This window comes from Eschrichtius robustus, chromosome 3 (assembly GCF_028021215.1).
Source record: "Eschrichtius robustus isolate mEscRob2 chromosome 3, mEscRob2.pri, whole genome shotgun sequence".
In the NCBI taxonomy this organism is placed as follows: Eukaryota; Metazoa; Chordata; class Mammalia; order Artiodactyla; family Eschrichtiidae; genus Eschrichtius; species Eschrichtius robustus.
In genome coordinates this window covers 13,046,460-13,060,423 of record NC_090826.1, presented here as the reverse complement: position 1 = coordinate 13,060,423, position 13,964 = coordinate 13,046,460, and the positions used below count along the sequence as shown (strand labels likewise).

Here is a 13,964-nt window from a genome sequence, read left to right as displayed (position 1 = left end):
TGTGTGTGTCTCTCTCCCCACCTCCCCAGCACCTCCCGCCTGCTTTTTTTTTTTTTTTAAGGGGGGCAGGAGGTGTGTGTGTTGTGCTATAGTTCTTCAGGGCAGGCTTTTTTTCCTGTCTTGAGTTTAGTTAAGGAATTTGAATGGCAGAAGGTAAATGGCCTAGATCATCCAGCAGCTCATTTGGTGAGGATTGTTTGGGAATAACAGGGCACAGAATTTTAGACTTGGAACAGTTTCAGAAATGAAGAATTTGGCCATAACAACAAAGAACTCATGTGGCAAATATCGGTTGGGAATGCAGCCGTTCTTATGTGTTTTAATTTCTACCTCCCTATATTTGGCCACCTTCCCTTTCCCTGACTGGGTGTTTTCAAGGGCATCTGGGGAGAAAGGACTGTGGGATTGGAAAGTTTCCCAAGTGGGTGAAGGAGAAATTCCCTAACCACGCTGACATGTGACCATTTCTCCTTTGGTGATCTTTGCACGTATCCGTGCCGAAGGAAGAGAGTCTGACTACTGCCTGTCACAGGGCAGAAAAGAGGGCAGGGTCCCAAAAGTGGGATCAGGAGGAAAGCTAAGGAGTGGTGGTGGAATCTGACCCATTTCTGCTTCTTCCTCTTAACCTCAGGATTTGAGCAACTTCTACGCCCAGTACAAGTCCATTGAGCCTTATTTAAAGACGAAGGATGAATCCCAGGAAGGCAAGGAGCAGTATCTGCAGTCCATAGAAGATCGTGAGAAACTGGTCATTAGTCCCTGTTCATTGTCTTGACTTGAGGAATTTTGTTGCAAAGATGTTTGCCAGGAAGTGGGGCTTAGGGGCAGAGGGGATGGGGGGGGGGGGGGGCGGGGCACAGCATGAGATGATGCAGACCATTCAGCGTCTTCTGGAAAGGAACTTCAGAACCATCTGTCCAAGGGTTGGACACCCATCCTGTCGGGGCCAGGTGGGTAGTGAGAACCTATGAAGGGCCCAGAGAGGACCAAGGCCCTGGAGTGCTCTGCCTAGAGGGGCTCACTGCTGCCATGTTGCCGGATATTTGTCTTTTTCAAAAGAAACCAGTATGTAGATCGCCAGGTCTTGAAAAGTTGACAGCTAAATCAGAGCTACTCTTTAACCCTGTGGGCAAATAAAACACATGCCGGCTGTTTGCAGTCCTGCTGCCACCACCCTGTTTGCAGATGGGAGTGAGAGAAGCGATAGCAAAACTGGAACTGGAACTTTGTGCTTTCCTGACACCACACGTCTAGTGACGCGGCGTGGGCTTGTGACAGGCCCACCCACTCCTGGAGTCGCTACCCTGGGTACAGGCTCTGACGTCTCTGAAAGTGAAGGGGTTATTAGCAAGCTTGTAGTCTCTTTCTCGTGTACACTTCTACCTCCTCTAAGAAGGAGGCACGCACACTCACTCCCTGCACACTTGGTGTCCTTTGGAGAGGAAGAAGTGGGAAGGGGACCAGACGGAGATCGGTCCCAGCATCATGCCTGCGCGAGGGAAGGACTCGTGCTGTCTCGATCACCACTTCATTCGTTTACATGACAGTCCGTGAGCAGACTGAGCGCACCTCAAGGGCAGGGGCTGTGTCTTATACCCCTTGCTGGATCCCAGGATCCTGGCATGTGCTATCTTATCCACAAATATGAGTTGTGTGAATGAATAAATGAATTCTGCCTTTCAGGTCTGGGGGAACATTTAGCCCCTCTCCTCTTCCCCATAAAACATTAAGAAAGGAAGGTCCTGGTAAGAATGCCCAGCTCTGTCGTCATCGAGATGTTGAGGGTCAGCATGGTGATGTTGTAATTCAGAGCAAGCAGAGCTGCCTTCTCTTCCAAGAGTTTCTTGTTCTCAGGACATAGCTCTGCCCCAGTTTCTAACTCCAGGGAGTCTGACGCATCCCAGGGTCCAGGTTGGAACTGGCCACCCTGGCCCAGCTTTCCTCAGGTAGGAGAGCTTGTAGCTTATAAACATCTCCTTGATGTACTATTTTTAGGGATTGGAGGGTTCCCCTGAGCATGTTTTCTAGGTAGTCAAAATTCACCCATTTAAATACCAAACATTTGCTTATTTAGCATTTTTCACTTCTTCCAATTAATATTGCTGAACCTAACTTTTTTTCGTGATTTTAAAAGCCATAATGCTCACTATAGGTAATTGGAAAAGAGAACTAATTTTCAAATAATCTATAATTCCACCACCCAAAGGTAATCTCTATCGACAACTACCCTTTTATAAGTAAAGAATAGGACTATCGTGAAGGCCCTTAATCCTGTGACCTTACGCTTTCTAGACAGTGGGGCCAGTTTACACTCTCACCAGCTGCCTGAACAGAACATAATTTTTGTTGAAGACTCGTGGTTACAATCATGACCATCAACTCTGTGTCATCTGTTTTCAGCTGTCACTTCAGATGTCAGCGTGCCCTCCTGTTTTGCCACTTTTAATCAGTTTCTGTTGTTCCCCAAATCAGAAAGTCCAGTTAGGACTGGTTGGGCATGTTGAGTCAGTGTGGCAGTGTTAGAGGAGGGATTCCAGAGTCAGGCCGCCTGGGGGCCCATCCCAGCTCTGCTGTTTGCAGCTGTGTGACCCTCAGCAAGTGACCTAACTTGTCTGAGCCTCAGTTCCTTACCTGTAAAATGGGAATCTAATAGCACTCACCCCAGGATTATTGTGACAATCAAATGAGGTAGTCAGTAAGGCACATGGTACTCAGTGCTGGTTGGCTGTTTAGGATGATGTTGATCTTCCTATCGAAAACTTGAGGTGTCTGCTGAGCCAGGGCAGAGACTGGTGTAGACGCTAGATGCCTCAGCACTCAGGGCCTTTTCAGTTGCTGCTAGACTGCATGCAAGGTGGTAAGTTCTTCCCATGTTTTTGTTTTTGGTTTTTTTTAAGATAAGTGAGGGGTTATTTATTAAAGGATGAGTACACTGTACTTGGACTTAAGAACTCTGGGCTCTAATCCAGCAAATGTCTAAATTTCAATTCCAGGATCTTTTTTATGAATCTGATAAATCTCTGCAAACCACTCCTAGGATTTTGCCAAGAAAACTCACGTGCGAATAGGCACTTTGTTCGTGCACTGACCCCAGACCTCACATTTAATCAGCTCAGGACACGACCATCTCTTCCATGGTGGACTCCTGATTGCCCTTTCTCCCCACACAGGACGGGCTCTATGAGTGCATTCTCTGCGCCTGCTGCAGCACCAGCTGCCCGAGCTACTGGTGGAATGGAGACAAGTACTTGGGACCTGCGGTTCTTATGCAGGTAAGGTGCTCCTTCATTACTGTAAGAGAAATGGAAACCAGATGTTCTGAGGGGCGATGGCTTCCTTCTTTGGCATCCATTACAAATGGTATTTGGTTGCATCACCTTCACTTGGCTTTCAGTAAATCTGGGGCTCCATCTGCAAAACGCCTTCATTTAGTGTGGTGAGGGTCACGCCAAGGGACGGTGGCTGCGGGTTGGCACACCATGCCTTGCAGATGTTTCAGATGTTTCCCTGTGCTGCTGGCTCTTCCCTGCCCACTTGCCCGCTTTCCCCGGACTGCGTCCGTCAGAAGGCTCCCCATCTCCCTCTCACGGGATTTTTAACATGGAAGCAGGGGAGAGAGAAATTTCGTTGAGGAGCAGTTACCCAGCTGCAGGGTTGGAAATTGTTTCCAGGCTAGTGAAGGCCTGCAGTACTGGGCTTAGGGGTTGCTTGGAAAAAAAGTAGTATTGTTTTTCATTGTCTTTCACTATATGTGTAGTTCACTGCAGACAGAGTCACTGTCATTGTTCCCAGAAAGCTCATACTTTTTAGATTTGTGGTCAGTGCTTTTCATAGACTCTGAAGCAACTCAAAAAAAAACAACTTCTTGTTTCTCAGTTCCCCACAAAAAGAGAAGTTCTGTGGTTGTGTGACCAGTTAGCAGCTGTACTGATTGATTCCTGGCCAAATTAAAGATTGAGTAATGAGGTACATTTGTAGCTGGCGCTTGTACCAGTGATCTGAGTTGTTGGGAAATGTAAAAGTGGTGTCGGTAACACTGCTGGAGCCAGCCCGGTGATCAGGAGCTTAATCAGCTTTCAGCTGGCTGATCTCAGGCTTCTGCGACGGATACGCTAATCAAAAGAATCAATAAGTAGAACAGATATTCTCTCTGTGCAGGTCTGTTATCAGTTCACTCAAAGGCAGTGGGTAGGTGCTCTGAAGGCAGTGAAAGAGAGTCAAGGATACCGCCCCTGCCTTCACTCATTCATGATCTAGGGAGGAAGCTAATGAGCAACATGAAATCAGTAGAAGACCATGCCTGATGGTATATAATTAAGCGACCAGGTGCATGTGGTTCAAAAGTTGGGTGGGGCTCATTAGTCAAGGTGATCAAGAGATGTTACAAAAGAGTTGGGAGCCTTTCCTTGAAAGATGGCAAGAAGTAAAGTGTGGAGATGGCCTCCAAGCTGAGAATTCCTGTTCCTCTGCGCGCCTGGAGCTTTGAGTTGACCCAGAGCGCTGCTCTGGCCAGTTAAGGTGACAGCTCAGCCCACCAGTCCCCGGTTCCCCCAGGCCTATCGCTGGATGATCGACTCCAGAGACGACTTCACAGAGGAGCGCCTGGCCAAGCTGCAGGACCCGTTCTCTCTGTACCGCTGCCACACCATCATGAACTGCACGAATACCTGTCCCAAGGTACGCGGGCTGCGGCGCCCCGCGCGGCCCAGCGCTGCCGTGTGCTCGTGAGGAGGCAGCGGGCGGGGAGCAGAGAGCTCTCTCCCCTCCGTGTGAGCCTGCGGGTGTTGGCGCTTCGTTGCGGGGCACAGGCTCACTCAGGCCCCCTTGAGAAGGGTTTCCAAGTCGGGTTCACACGGGCCTAGTGGGAGTCAAGGATGCCACGAGGACCCATGAACAGGAACCTGGGTTTGCCCTAACTTTGTGGGAAGCACGGGGGGAAAGCCGTCCGGGCACAGGCAGCTGTGAGGGCTACATTCCCTCTCGGGCCCCAAGGTCTCTGTGTGGCAACGTGGCTGCCGGTCCGCTCGGCTCCCTGGCAGCCAGCCTGTGCTTTCTCCTCTGCGTGTCTTTCCTCGGTCTCGGAGCTCCTGCTTGCTTAGCTTTCACTCCCTCTTCCTGTTCATACTTCCTGCTTCCTGTTCATACTCGCCCTGCCTGCGGCTTCAGCATCTGCCTGGCTTCTCTCCGCATTTCTCAGCTCACATTCCTCGGAGGGAGTCTCCTTGGCCCAGCTTAGCTTTCCACGGCGCAGCCCACGTCAGAGCTGGCCGGCCAGCTACCGTCAGGTGCCAGCCCTGGTCCCGTCAGCGGGCGGGGAGCAGCCAGGGCTGCCCTTCGAGCAGAGACCGTGGGCAGAGCAATTTCATTTTAAAGGTGCAGTGAGTAAGCAGGCAGCGAGATGGAAAACTCTAGCACGACCAGTTAGCAGCTTAAAAAAGAAAGAAAGAAAGAAAAGGCAGCACATCTTAACAAACATGAAATCCAGACTGGGTAATTCCACAGTGTTTCAAGGGCCCCCCCTTCCCCTGCCAGAGTGCTTCTCATGTGACATCGGCATTGGGGTGGGCCACGGGGCCTGGTGGGGTCCCGAACAGTGCGGGAGAGCTCAGGCTCCGCATCCTGCTGCCTGCATTTCTACCCAGCTCTGCTCAGCGAGCCTTGTGGCTTCTGAGGCCAGTCATGCCACTGAAGTGCTTAGGACAGTGCCTGGCGCATAGTAAGCACTTAATGGGACCTTCTGTTATTTAGCAAAACAAACGGGTTCTGGGCCCGTTTGAGCTTGAGCCGGTCAGTCAGAAGACAGCCTCTCCAAGGCTGGGGCCTGGCTTGTGTATTTCTTCAAAAGCTCCGCAGAGGATCCTGCGGTGCACTCCTAGGCGTGAATGTTTGCATCGCAGAGGACAGCAGACAGACCAGACAACCAAGGACAGACTTCTCTGTCCTGCCCTCCCCTGCAGTAAAGCAGGGATGGACACTGGGGCTGTGAAGCTAGACATAGGCCCAGACAGATTGTTTGAACTAGAAGGGACCTCAAAAATCGTCAAGTGCAGCCCCTTTTACAGGTGGGGAAGCTGAGCCCATGAGCGGGAGTTGGGGGTGGGGGCATCTTGCCAAGGTCACTCTCAGGTTGGGGGCAGGGCAGGCCTAGAAGCAGGCCACCCGCCTCCCGGTGCCTCCTTCCCGCGCTGGGACTGGGTACAGTCTGGTTGCTGACTCTAAATTCCTTTTGATGGGGCAGGTACGTACACGGCTCAGCGTTCAAAAGGAAATACTGTGGAGGGCCTTCCTCCTGCCCCAGCCCCAGCCCCCTCCCTGGTGGTGTTATCAGCTTCCTGTGTGTCCTTCCAGGAGTAGTTTGTGCTACACGCAAATGTTCCACGTGTCCTTTGTCACAGTGTCTGCCTTTTCTCACTTAACACATTTCGGGGTTCCTTCCATATCAGTGTTTTAAAGAGTGTCTTCTCTTTCCCTTTCTGTCTCTCTGAAGATCTTTTTTCTTTTTCTTTCTTTCCACACTTTAATTTCAGAGTTAAAGTTGTCCTTCTAAAATGAGGGGACCCAGGACTTCGCTGGCAGTCCAGTGGTTAAGACTCCACGCTTCCACTGCAGGGGGGCATGGGAACTAAGATTCCGCATGCCGCTCAGCGCAGAGCCACATAAAATAAATAATTAAATTGAACGAGGGGACCCTTCACTAGCCTCAGATGAGTACTTGTCTAATTTTACCAAATATTTGGTGATCTCACTTCCTGCTTCTACGAGACTGGCCCCCACTGGGTTTAATTGCCATACCTCGTGCAGGACAGATGTACAGCTGTGAGGCCAGCTGCAGCTAATCCAGTGTTGTGGGCCACGTAACCAGTGGTGCTTAGGAAGGTTAACAGAGGCTTCTTTCTCCCACATACCTTTGAGGGCTTGCAGATGCAGATTTCTGGTGATGATGATTGAATGATAACGGTAATGATGTGAAACCTTCAGAGATAACTGGCTGATTTTGACACTGTAGTCGTAGAAGAGATGACTCTTCCCTGGGCTCGTTGACCTGCCGCAGTGAGCCTCAGCAGCAGGAATTCAGTGAGACAGGGCTCCTGCCAGAGAGAGCTGGCCGTTTTCAAACGTCTAAGAGTGGAAACAGAAGAGAGCTCTTAGCCCAAACCCCTGGGTATTAAAGGACTTGATTTGTAATCACCGTGCTTTGACCAGCTAGGTCAGGAGGTCCTGGGTCGCCCAAGGTCGTGGGGTTCTTCCATTCAGTTTCACTTACCATTTGGTATTGATTCTCTTCTCTTTTTTCAAGGGGCTGAATCCAGGGAAAGCTATTGCTGAAATCAAGAAAATGATGGCAACCTATAAGGAAAAGAAAGTTTCAGCTTAAGTGTTCCCATGCTAAACATGACTGTAACCAGCTCAGCTGAATGTAATTTGTATCTAGTCTGAGTTCCTTCAAAGGTCTCGATTTCCCACAAATACAGCATGTATAATAAAAATTTTAATAAATAAATAAATGTTATTCTACTTTTATTAACAAAAAAGCAAGCCTGTTCCTTGTACTTGCTGCAGTGGGATGTGAAGGTGCCAGAAGGAGGAGTCCTTGTCCTTGAAGAGGGGGCCAGGGCTCCAGAACTGAGCCACCATTGGGGGTGGCTACGATGGGGACAAGCATAGAATTGGTGTCACGCAGGACCTGGGGCTTGTTCCCAGCTTTGCCATTCACCAGCTGGACGACACTGGGCAAGTCCCTTCTCTTTGCTACTCCATTTGCCCATCTGTAAAATGGGATTCCTAGCTGTGCCACCCTCAGCCACCTGGCGTGAGGACGCCTGCACTTCTGGGTACTCGGTAAACAGCGGCTCGTCATTATACGGCATCCCAGTTTCTACAGCTTTCACTATTAGAATTACTTCAAACCAAATCTTGGTAAGTCTTTTTCTGTCTCATTGAGGCCAGGTTACAGATAACTTCCAGCACAGCTATAAACTCCAGTTAGTTCCACAAATGACCTCCAGAGACCTCGCACGGGAAGCATGAATTCCCACCACTGCTGCCTTGGCTCTGACGCTTACTACAAAAGCGGTAACACTGAAAAGGCAAACAGTGTAAAAGTTTGTCAAGTTAAAAATGGAAACCCCTCAAACTCCCCAAGTTTCACATCCCCTGTTGACAGTTCACACATTTCCTCCAGACCTTTATGTCATTACAATGCGCAGCATATGTAAAGTTTTTTTTTCCCTTCAAAAATAAGGTACAAAATATTGATATTAGCAACTTTCTATTTTGTCTTTTTTTTTCCACTGTGGTAAAATACACACAAAATTTACCACCGCAGCCATTTTTCAATGGAGAATTCAGTGGTATTAAGTACATTCACGTTATCATACAACCCTCACTCCAGTCTATCTCCAGAGCTTTTTTCATCTTGGCAAAACTCAAATTCTGCCCAGTAAACACTAACTCCCCATTTCTTCTCCTCTGGCCTCTAGCCACCATACTTCTACTTTCTATTTCTGTGACTTCGACTACTCTATCTCATATAAGTGGAATTATATGGTATTTGTCTTTTTTGTAACACCTTTCGCTTAGCATAAAGTTCTCAAGGTTCATCCCTGTTGCAGCACGTGTCAGAATTCCCTTCCTTTTTAAGGCTGAATAATATTCCATTGTATGTACGTGTCATATTTTGTTTATCCATTGATCCATTAATGGACATTTCGGTTGCTTCCATGTTTTAGCTGTTGTGAATAACAGCAGCTTTCTACTTTTACCCCACGATATACAAGGGCCTCTGGTGCTACTAAAGATCTACCTGTGTGTGTGTGTGAAATTTATTTTCAACCTTAGCTTTTTTAACCACTGGTTTCTTGCTCTGTGGCGTAGATGCACCATTACTTATTTACGCATTTCCCCTGTTAACGCACATTCGGGTGGACCCTATTTTCACTCTTAGGAATACTCCAAGGCTGTTTTTAAGTTGTAGCATTGAGATCATCCTGGAAACAGGCTTCTTGTATCAGGAGGCTAAGAAAAACATCTGACTCACCAAGAATGAATCTTAATGAGCATTTCTGGCTTGAAAAGGGGATGGTTCAAAAGCACTAGTGTCTGGCATTGTGAGAGGTGAGGTGCTGGGGGTAAAGATGAACAAGATTTGTCCCCTCCCACCTAGGAGCCAAGTTCACCAAAAAAAAAAGGAACCAACATTAAATTATTAGAAATTTAGAGAACACAGTCTTTGCTCTTATGTTAGTATCTCAAAATTCTCGGCCACCTCAGTAAGACCACACAGTACACGGTCCTCAGATGTTAAAGCTCCAGATTCGGAAGTGAGAACTGAAAAACCCTCAGGGAGCCCTCCATACCCGGGCTGGGAGGGCAGTAGGGCGAAATCTGCCTTCCAGGTCTGTTCACACCTAATTGGTTTCAGACAGCCCCGCGGAAGGTCGCATTCCTTGGATTCATGGGTAATTTGACTTTGCTTCTAATCACTAGACCTGTAGGGAGAAAGATGGGTTTTTTTTCTCATGACTAATTTAATGGCTTGTAAAGATGAGTTCTGCACCAGCCAGCTTCTGAGGAGAGGCTGGGGAGTTGCCACTTCAAATCAGCTTCATCAGACGTCAAGTTTGCAACTGTAGGTCACTCACCCCATTTAAACTCGAGCTAAATTAGAATATGTTATCAACTGATAGTTTAGCTTACTGCTTATTTAATCTCTCATTGGATTGCAGGCAAATGTTCTATTTCAAGTCACAAAGACTTTCCTAATGAAACTGCAGGCTTGAGCAGAGAAAGACAGTGTTTTGTCCTTTATGCTACTTCTGTTCTCTGATATTGTCCAGACAATGTGCTTTCACTCACAAAAATCATCCTGTGGAATGCTTCAAGTTCCTCTAGGCCTGAAGCCAGCCATCCCTTCTTACCCGGTGTTTGTGCAAGTTGTTGAACCTCTGAGCCTCTATTTTCGCATCTGTAAAATGGGAATTAAGAGCATTTACCTCTCAGAATTGTGGGTAAAGTCTACATAAGAATAAATGTGAGTTCTCACCAAAAAGAAAAAAGAAAAAGTAAATATGTGAGGTGTGGATGTCTTAATTGATGAGGAAAAATCCCTTCACAATGTATATAGATATATCAAATCATCACATCACACACTTTTTTTTTTTTTTTTTTGGCTGCATTGGGTCTTCATAGCTGTGTGCGGGCTTTCTTTAGTTGCAGCGAGTGGGGGCTTCTCATTGCGGTGGCTTCTCTTGTTGTGGAGCATGGGCTGTAGGCGTGCGGGCTTCAGTAGTTGTGGCTCGCCGGCTCTAGAGCGCAGGCTCAGTAGTTGTGGCGCACGGGCTTAGTTGCTCCTCGGTATGTGGGATCTTCCCGGACCAGGGCTCGAACCCGTGTCCCCTGTATTGGCAGGTGGATTCTTAACCACTTCGCCACCAGGGAAGTCCACATCATACCCTTTAAATATCTTACGATGTTGTCAATTATACTTAAGCTGAAAAAAAAAAAAAACTTTAAAAATAAATTCTTAACATATATGAGTTTAAAAAATAATAATAATAAATGTGAGAAGCATCTAGCTTGCAGTTGAGCAAATGCTCCATAAACTCAATTTAACTGATTTGTCTCAAATACCTACTGTGTGGAAGGCTGAATCCTACTACAAAGGTGATTAATTCCCTGGGAATTCACTGGCGGTCCAGTGGTTAAGACTCCATGCTTTCACTGCTGAGGGCCTGGGTTCACTCCCTGGTCAGGGAACTAAGATACCACAAGCCACGCAGCACAGCCAGGAAAAAAGAAAAAAGGTGATTAATTCCCAGCTCTCTGGACTTGAAAACTGGTGTATTTCCAACACAGCTGGCCAGAGTTAGAGACCTCCTGTTCAGAGGATGGATTATCTGTGCAAGACTAAAAATGCTCATTTCTCGTCTCCCACATCACACTGACTGCTGGGTGCCAGAGGGTGTGCCGCTGACTCCCAACACTCAAATTCTCTTCCAGCCTCCTCCTTGCCCGGGAAGCTATATACAACACAGACTGCTGAAACTGCACCTTATGTGTCTAGACAGCCGTAATCTTGTCATGGGGTTTGTCACTAGGTGAGAAAATCCCTTTTGTTGCAAAAATCTAGTGAAACTAGAGAAACTGAGAAGTTTGGCAATGCTCTAGAATAAACCAGTACAAATTAGTGAATTCTCCAGCTTTTTGCCACTCGGACTGTTACCCGAAAACTGGGTTTACCTCTTGGTAGGTGTCGAGGCAAAAGACAAAACCAAGCCAAAGATCAGGAGAGGGAAGGATTTATTCTTTGCAGCAAGTAAGGAGAACACTGGGATCTCTCCCAAAGCAGTGTCTCCCCAACAGCAAAATTGGGGAAGTTTTAAGCTAAGGGTACATACCTATTCATGAAGGGGCTTGGGCGGTCGACAGAGTCCAAGCTTTAGTTGATTGAAGTCACGAGGGTCAGAAAAGGTCAACATCATCATCCCTCAGGTTCCAGTTGATCTGGTGGTTGAGCATTTCAGGCTAATCTTCACCACTGAAACAGAACTGGGAGTCTTTACAACTGATATCTTTGCTATTGTTACTTCTCTTGCCTGATGACCGTCGTCTATTCTTTTGTTCCCTTAAGATCATTAACTACTGAGACCTGTTCTAGGGCAAGCATTGTGGCCAGGCTTAGATCACAAAAGACGGCTTCTCGTATGTCAAGAAAGCCGTGCCTGGTTTTCTTTCTCCGGGTTCTCCCTACCCTACCTGGTTGCAGGACCAGGCATATTATGTCCTTCCTGTGGGCCCCCAAGGGAGCAACAGCCCCAGAAGGGAATCTCCTCCATGGGTCCTAGCCCACAGATGACTGCAGCCCAGCCCGCAGACCGCCCAGATGACCACAGTGAGAGCCGCTTCCCCAGAGGTAACCCTGGGCAGAGGCGAGGCCTCCCACATCCTCTGTGGTTGGGAAGGAAGCTTCCTCTGGTCTCCTGCCCCATGAAGACCACGGACCAAGCGGCAGGTGCGGCTCCTTCCCAGATGGCTCAGAGGATGGAGTCTCTTAAATGCCAAGTAGCAATATGAAGAATGAGGGACCAATCTTGCGACGCAGTCCCCAAGCCCCCTGCTTTTATGAAGCTTCTAGCCCAGCACCAGGATCTCAAGAAAGCAACCGGCCTCTGCCAAGTTCCTGCTACCCCATTTCATCTTTCCAGCAGCTTTCATTTCACAGATGAAGAGAGAGGCTCAGAGAGGGAAAGTGACTTTTTAAAGCTCACACAGCTAGACAGCAACTGATGCACATCCAAACCCAGGTCTCTCTGGTGCCAGAGCCCAGCCCCTTGCCACTGTACCACACTGCCTCTTGGCAAGGCCATCTGAGCAAGTCATTTATACAAACCTAGCCATCCTGCCTGCCATGGAAATCAGGGTTCCCCTGGTTAAGCGGTCCGCCAGACATCCAGCTAAGCCCTGGGGGAGGAAACAGGGGCTCTGAGAAGTTCAGTAGGCTGCCCTCACTGAGGCATCAGCAGAAGAAACAGGTCTTCTCAGCTGAACTGAGTGAAGCCAGCCCCATCCCCCAGGTGGTCAACCTGCTCCACCAGCAGCCTGCCCCAGCTGAGCGAATGGCTCCACCACCCGCTACCTTCTCAGACCAAAACCCAGGGAGGACAGGCATCTTCGATTCCGTTCCTATACCTCCACCTCCCATGCATCAGCACGTCCTGCCGATATGCACCCCTTTATCAAGTGTTGGTATTGAGTTCTTGGTATGGATCAGATGCTGTCAAGGCCTTCCCTGCTTCCCCTCTGGAGTCCCTCCCCCACCATTACTCTCCATCACAGCTCTGTCTCCTTCCAGCCCTTTCCACCACAGGTTACTTTGGAGTTTTCCTCTGCTGGCCTTTGGCTGCTCCCCATGTCTGTTTGTTCACCCTCCCGTTCCTAGCTCCTAGAACAGTGCCCGGCACTGCAGAAATTCATACTGGATACATGATGATGTCTCAAGCCCAGTCCTAGCCTTGGCCCTAATGTGATCCTTCCCTGGTTTGCCCCAGAGCCTGGGGTCTCTGATCCTTTGGAGATCCTTAGTCCAGAAGCCATCAACCCCAGGGTCAGGGGACACCTTGTCTGTGCCTGTCGCTATGAGGTAATGTGATAACACTGCATACAAACACGAGGTCTTGGTGCCCTTCAGGGGCTTCCTTGTTCCCACCTGTGCAGGCTTGTCTGTGGTCATGTTGTGAGGCTTCTGAGAAGGGGGTTATGCCTCGGCTGTTTCTGTGGCATTTTAGAGGCCTTCCGTGCATCACTGCAGTGCCTCCCTGTGTCCACACATATCCCTGTGACACGTATCTGAGCCTGTGAGTCTCTGGGCAGGTGTTATCTTCTTTCTTTGACCTTTATGCAGCAGAGCCAGGCACTGTCCCAAGTGCTTTACCTGCTTTTTCTCTTGTGGGACTCACAACAATCTATCAAGCAGGTATTGCTAATGTCATCGTCCTCCTATAGGTTAAGAAATGAAGCCCAGAGAGGTTAAGTGGCTTGCCCAAGTTCACAGAGCCTACAAGAGACGGACCAGCTTGAACCAGCCATGCATTGTACTTAACGGCGGGGGTGGGGGCTTGTCTTACCTGTTTCTAAGTGTCACACTACTGGGTATGTGTGCATTGTCTCTAAGTATCACCTCTGTGTGTGAATCTGTGTGTCGTGTCTGTGTCCTGGGAGTCTAGCCTCTGTGTGTGTGTATCTATGTGTGTGTCCGAGGTTGTTGTGTACCTGTGTGTTTGTGTACCAAAGCTGTCCTGTTTCCCTGAGTGTCCTGCTTTTGTGTGCGTGTCTGAGAATTGTGTATCTCTGGGTCACAACTCTCTCTTTATGCGAATCTGTGAGGAGTGGGAGGGGCGTTGTGTACTTGTGTTTGTGCATCTAAGGGCTAATTCCTCTGAGTGTGTCTATGTGTTCATGTGTCTGAG

General features: G+C 48.5%; 1 protein-coding gene across 1 annotated transcript in view; it reads left to right on the top strand.

Annotated features, from left to right (window-relative positions):
- SDHB (succinate dehydrogenase complex iron sulfur subunit B) overlaps positions 1 to 7,532 on the top strand; it is a 37,499-nt gene extending 29,967 nt beyond the window's left edge. The window contains exons 5-8 of the mRNA XM_068539011.1: positions 632 to 748; positions 3,171 to 3,272; positions 4,555 to 4,677; positions 7,298 to 7,532. Coding sequence (XP_068395112.1) covers positions 632 to 748; positions 3,171 to 3,272; positions 4,555 to 4,677; positions 7,298 to 7,375 — 420 coding nt within the window. The 3' untranslated portion in view covers positions 7,376 to 7,532. The remainder of the gene's footprint in view (positions 1 to 631; positions 749 to 3,170; positions 3,273 to 4,554; positions 4,678 to 7,297) is intronic.
- The last annotated feature ends 6,432 nt before the right edge of the window (positions 7,533 to 13,964 follow it).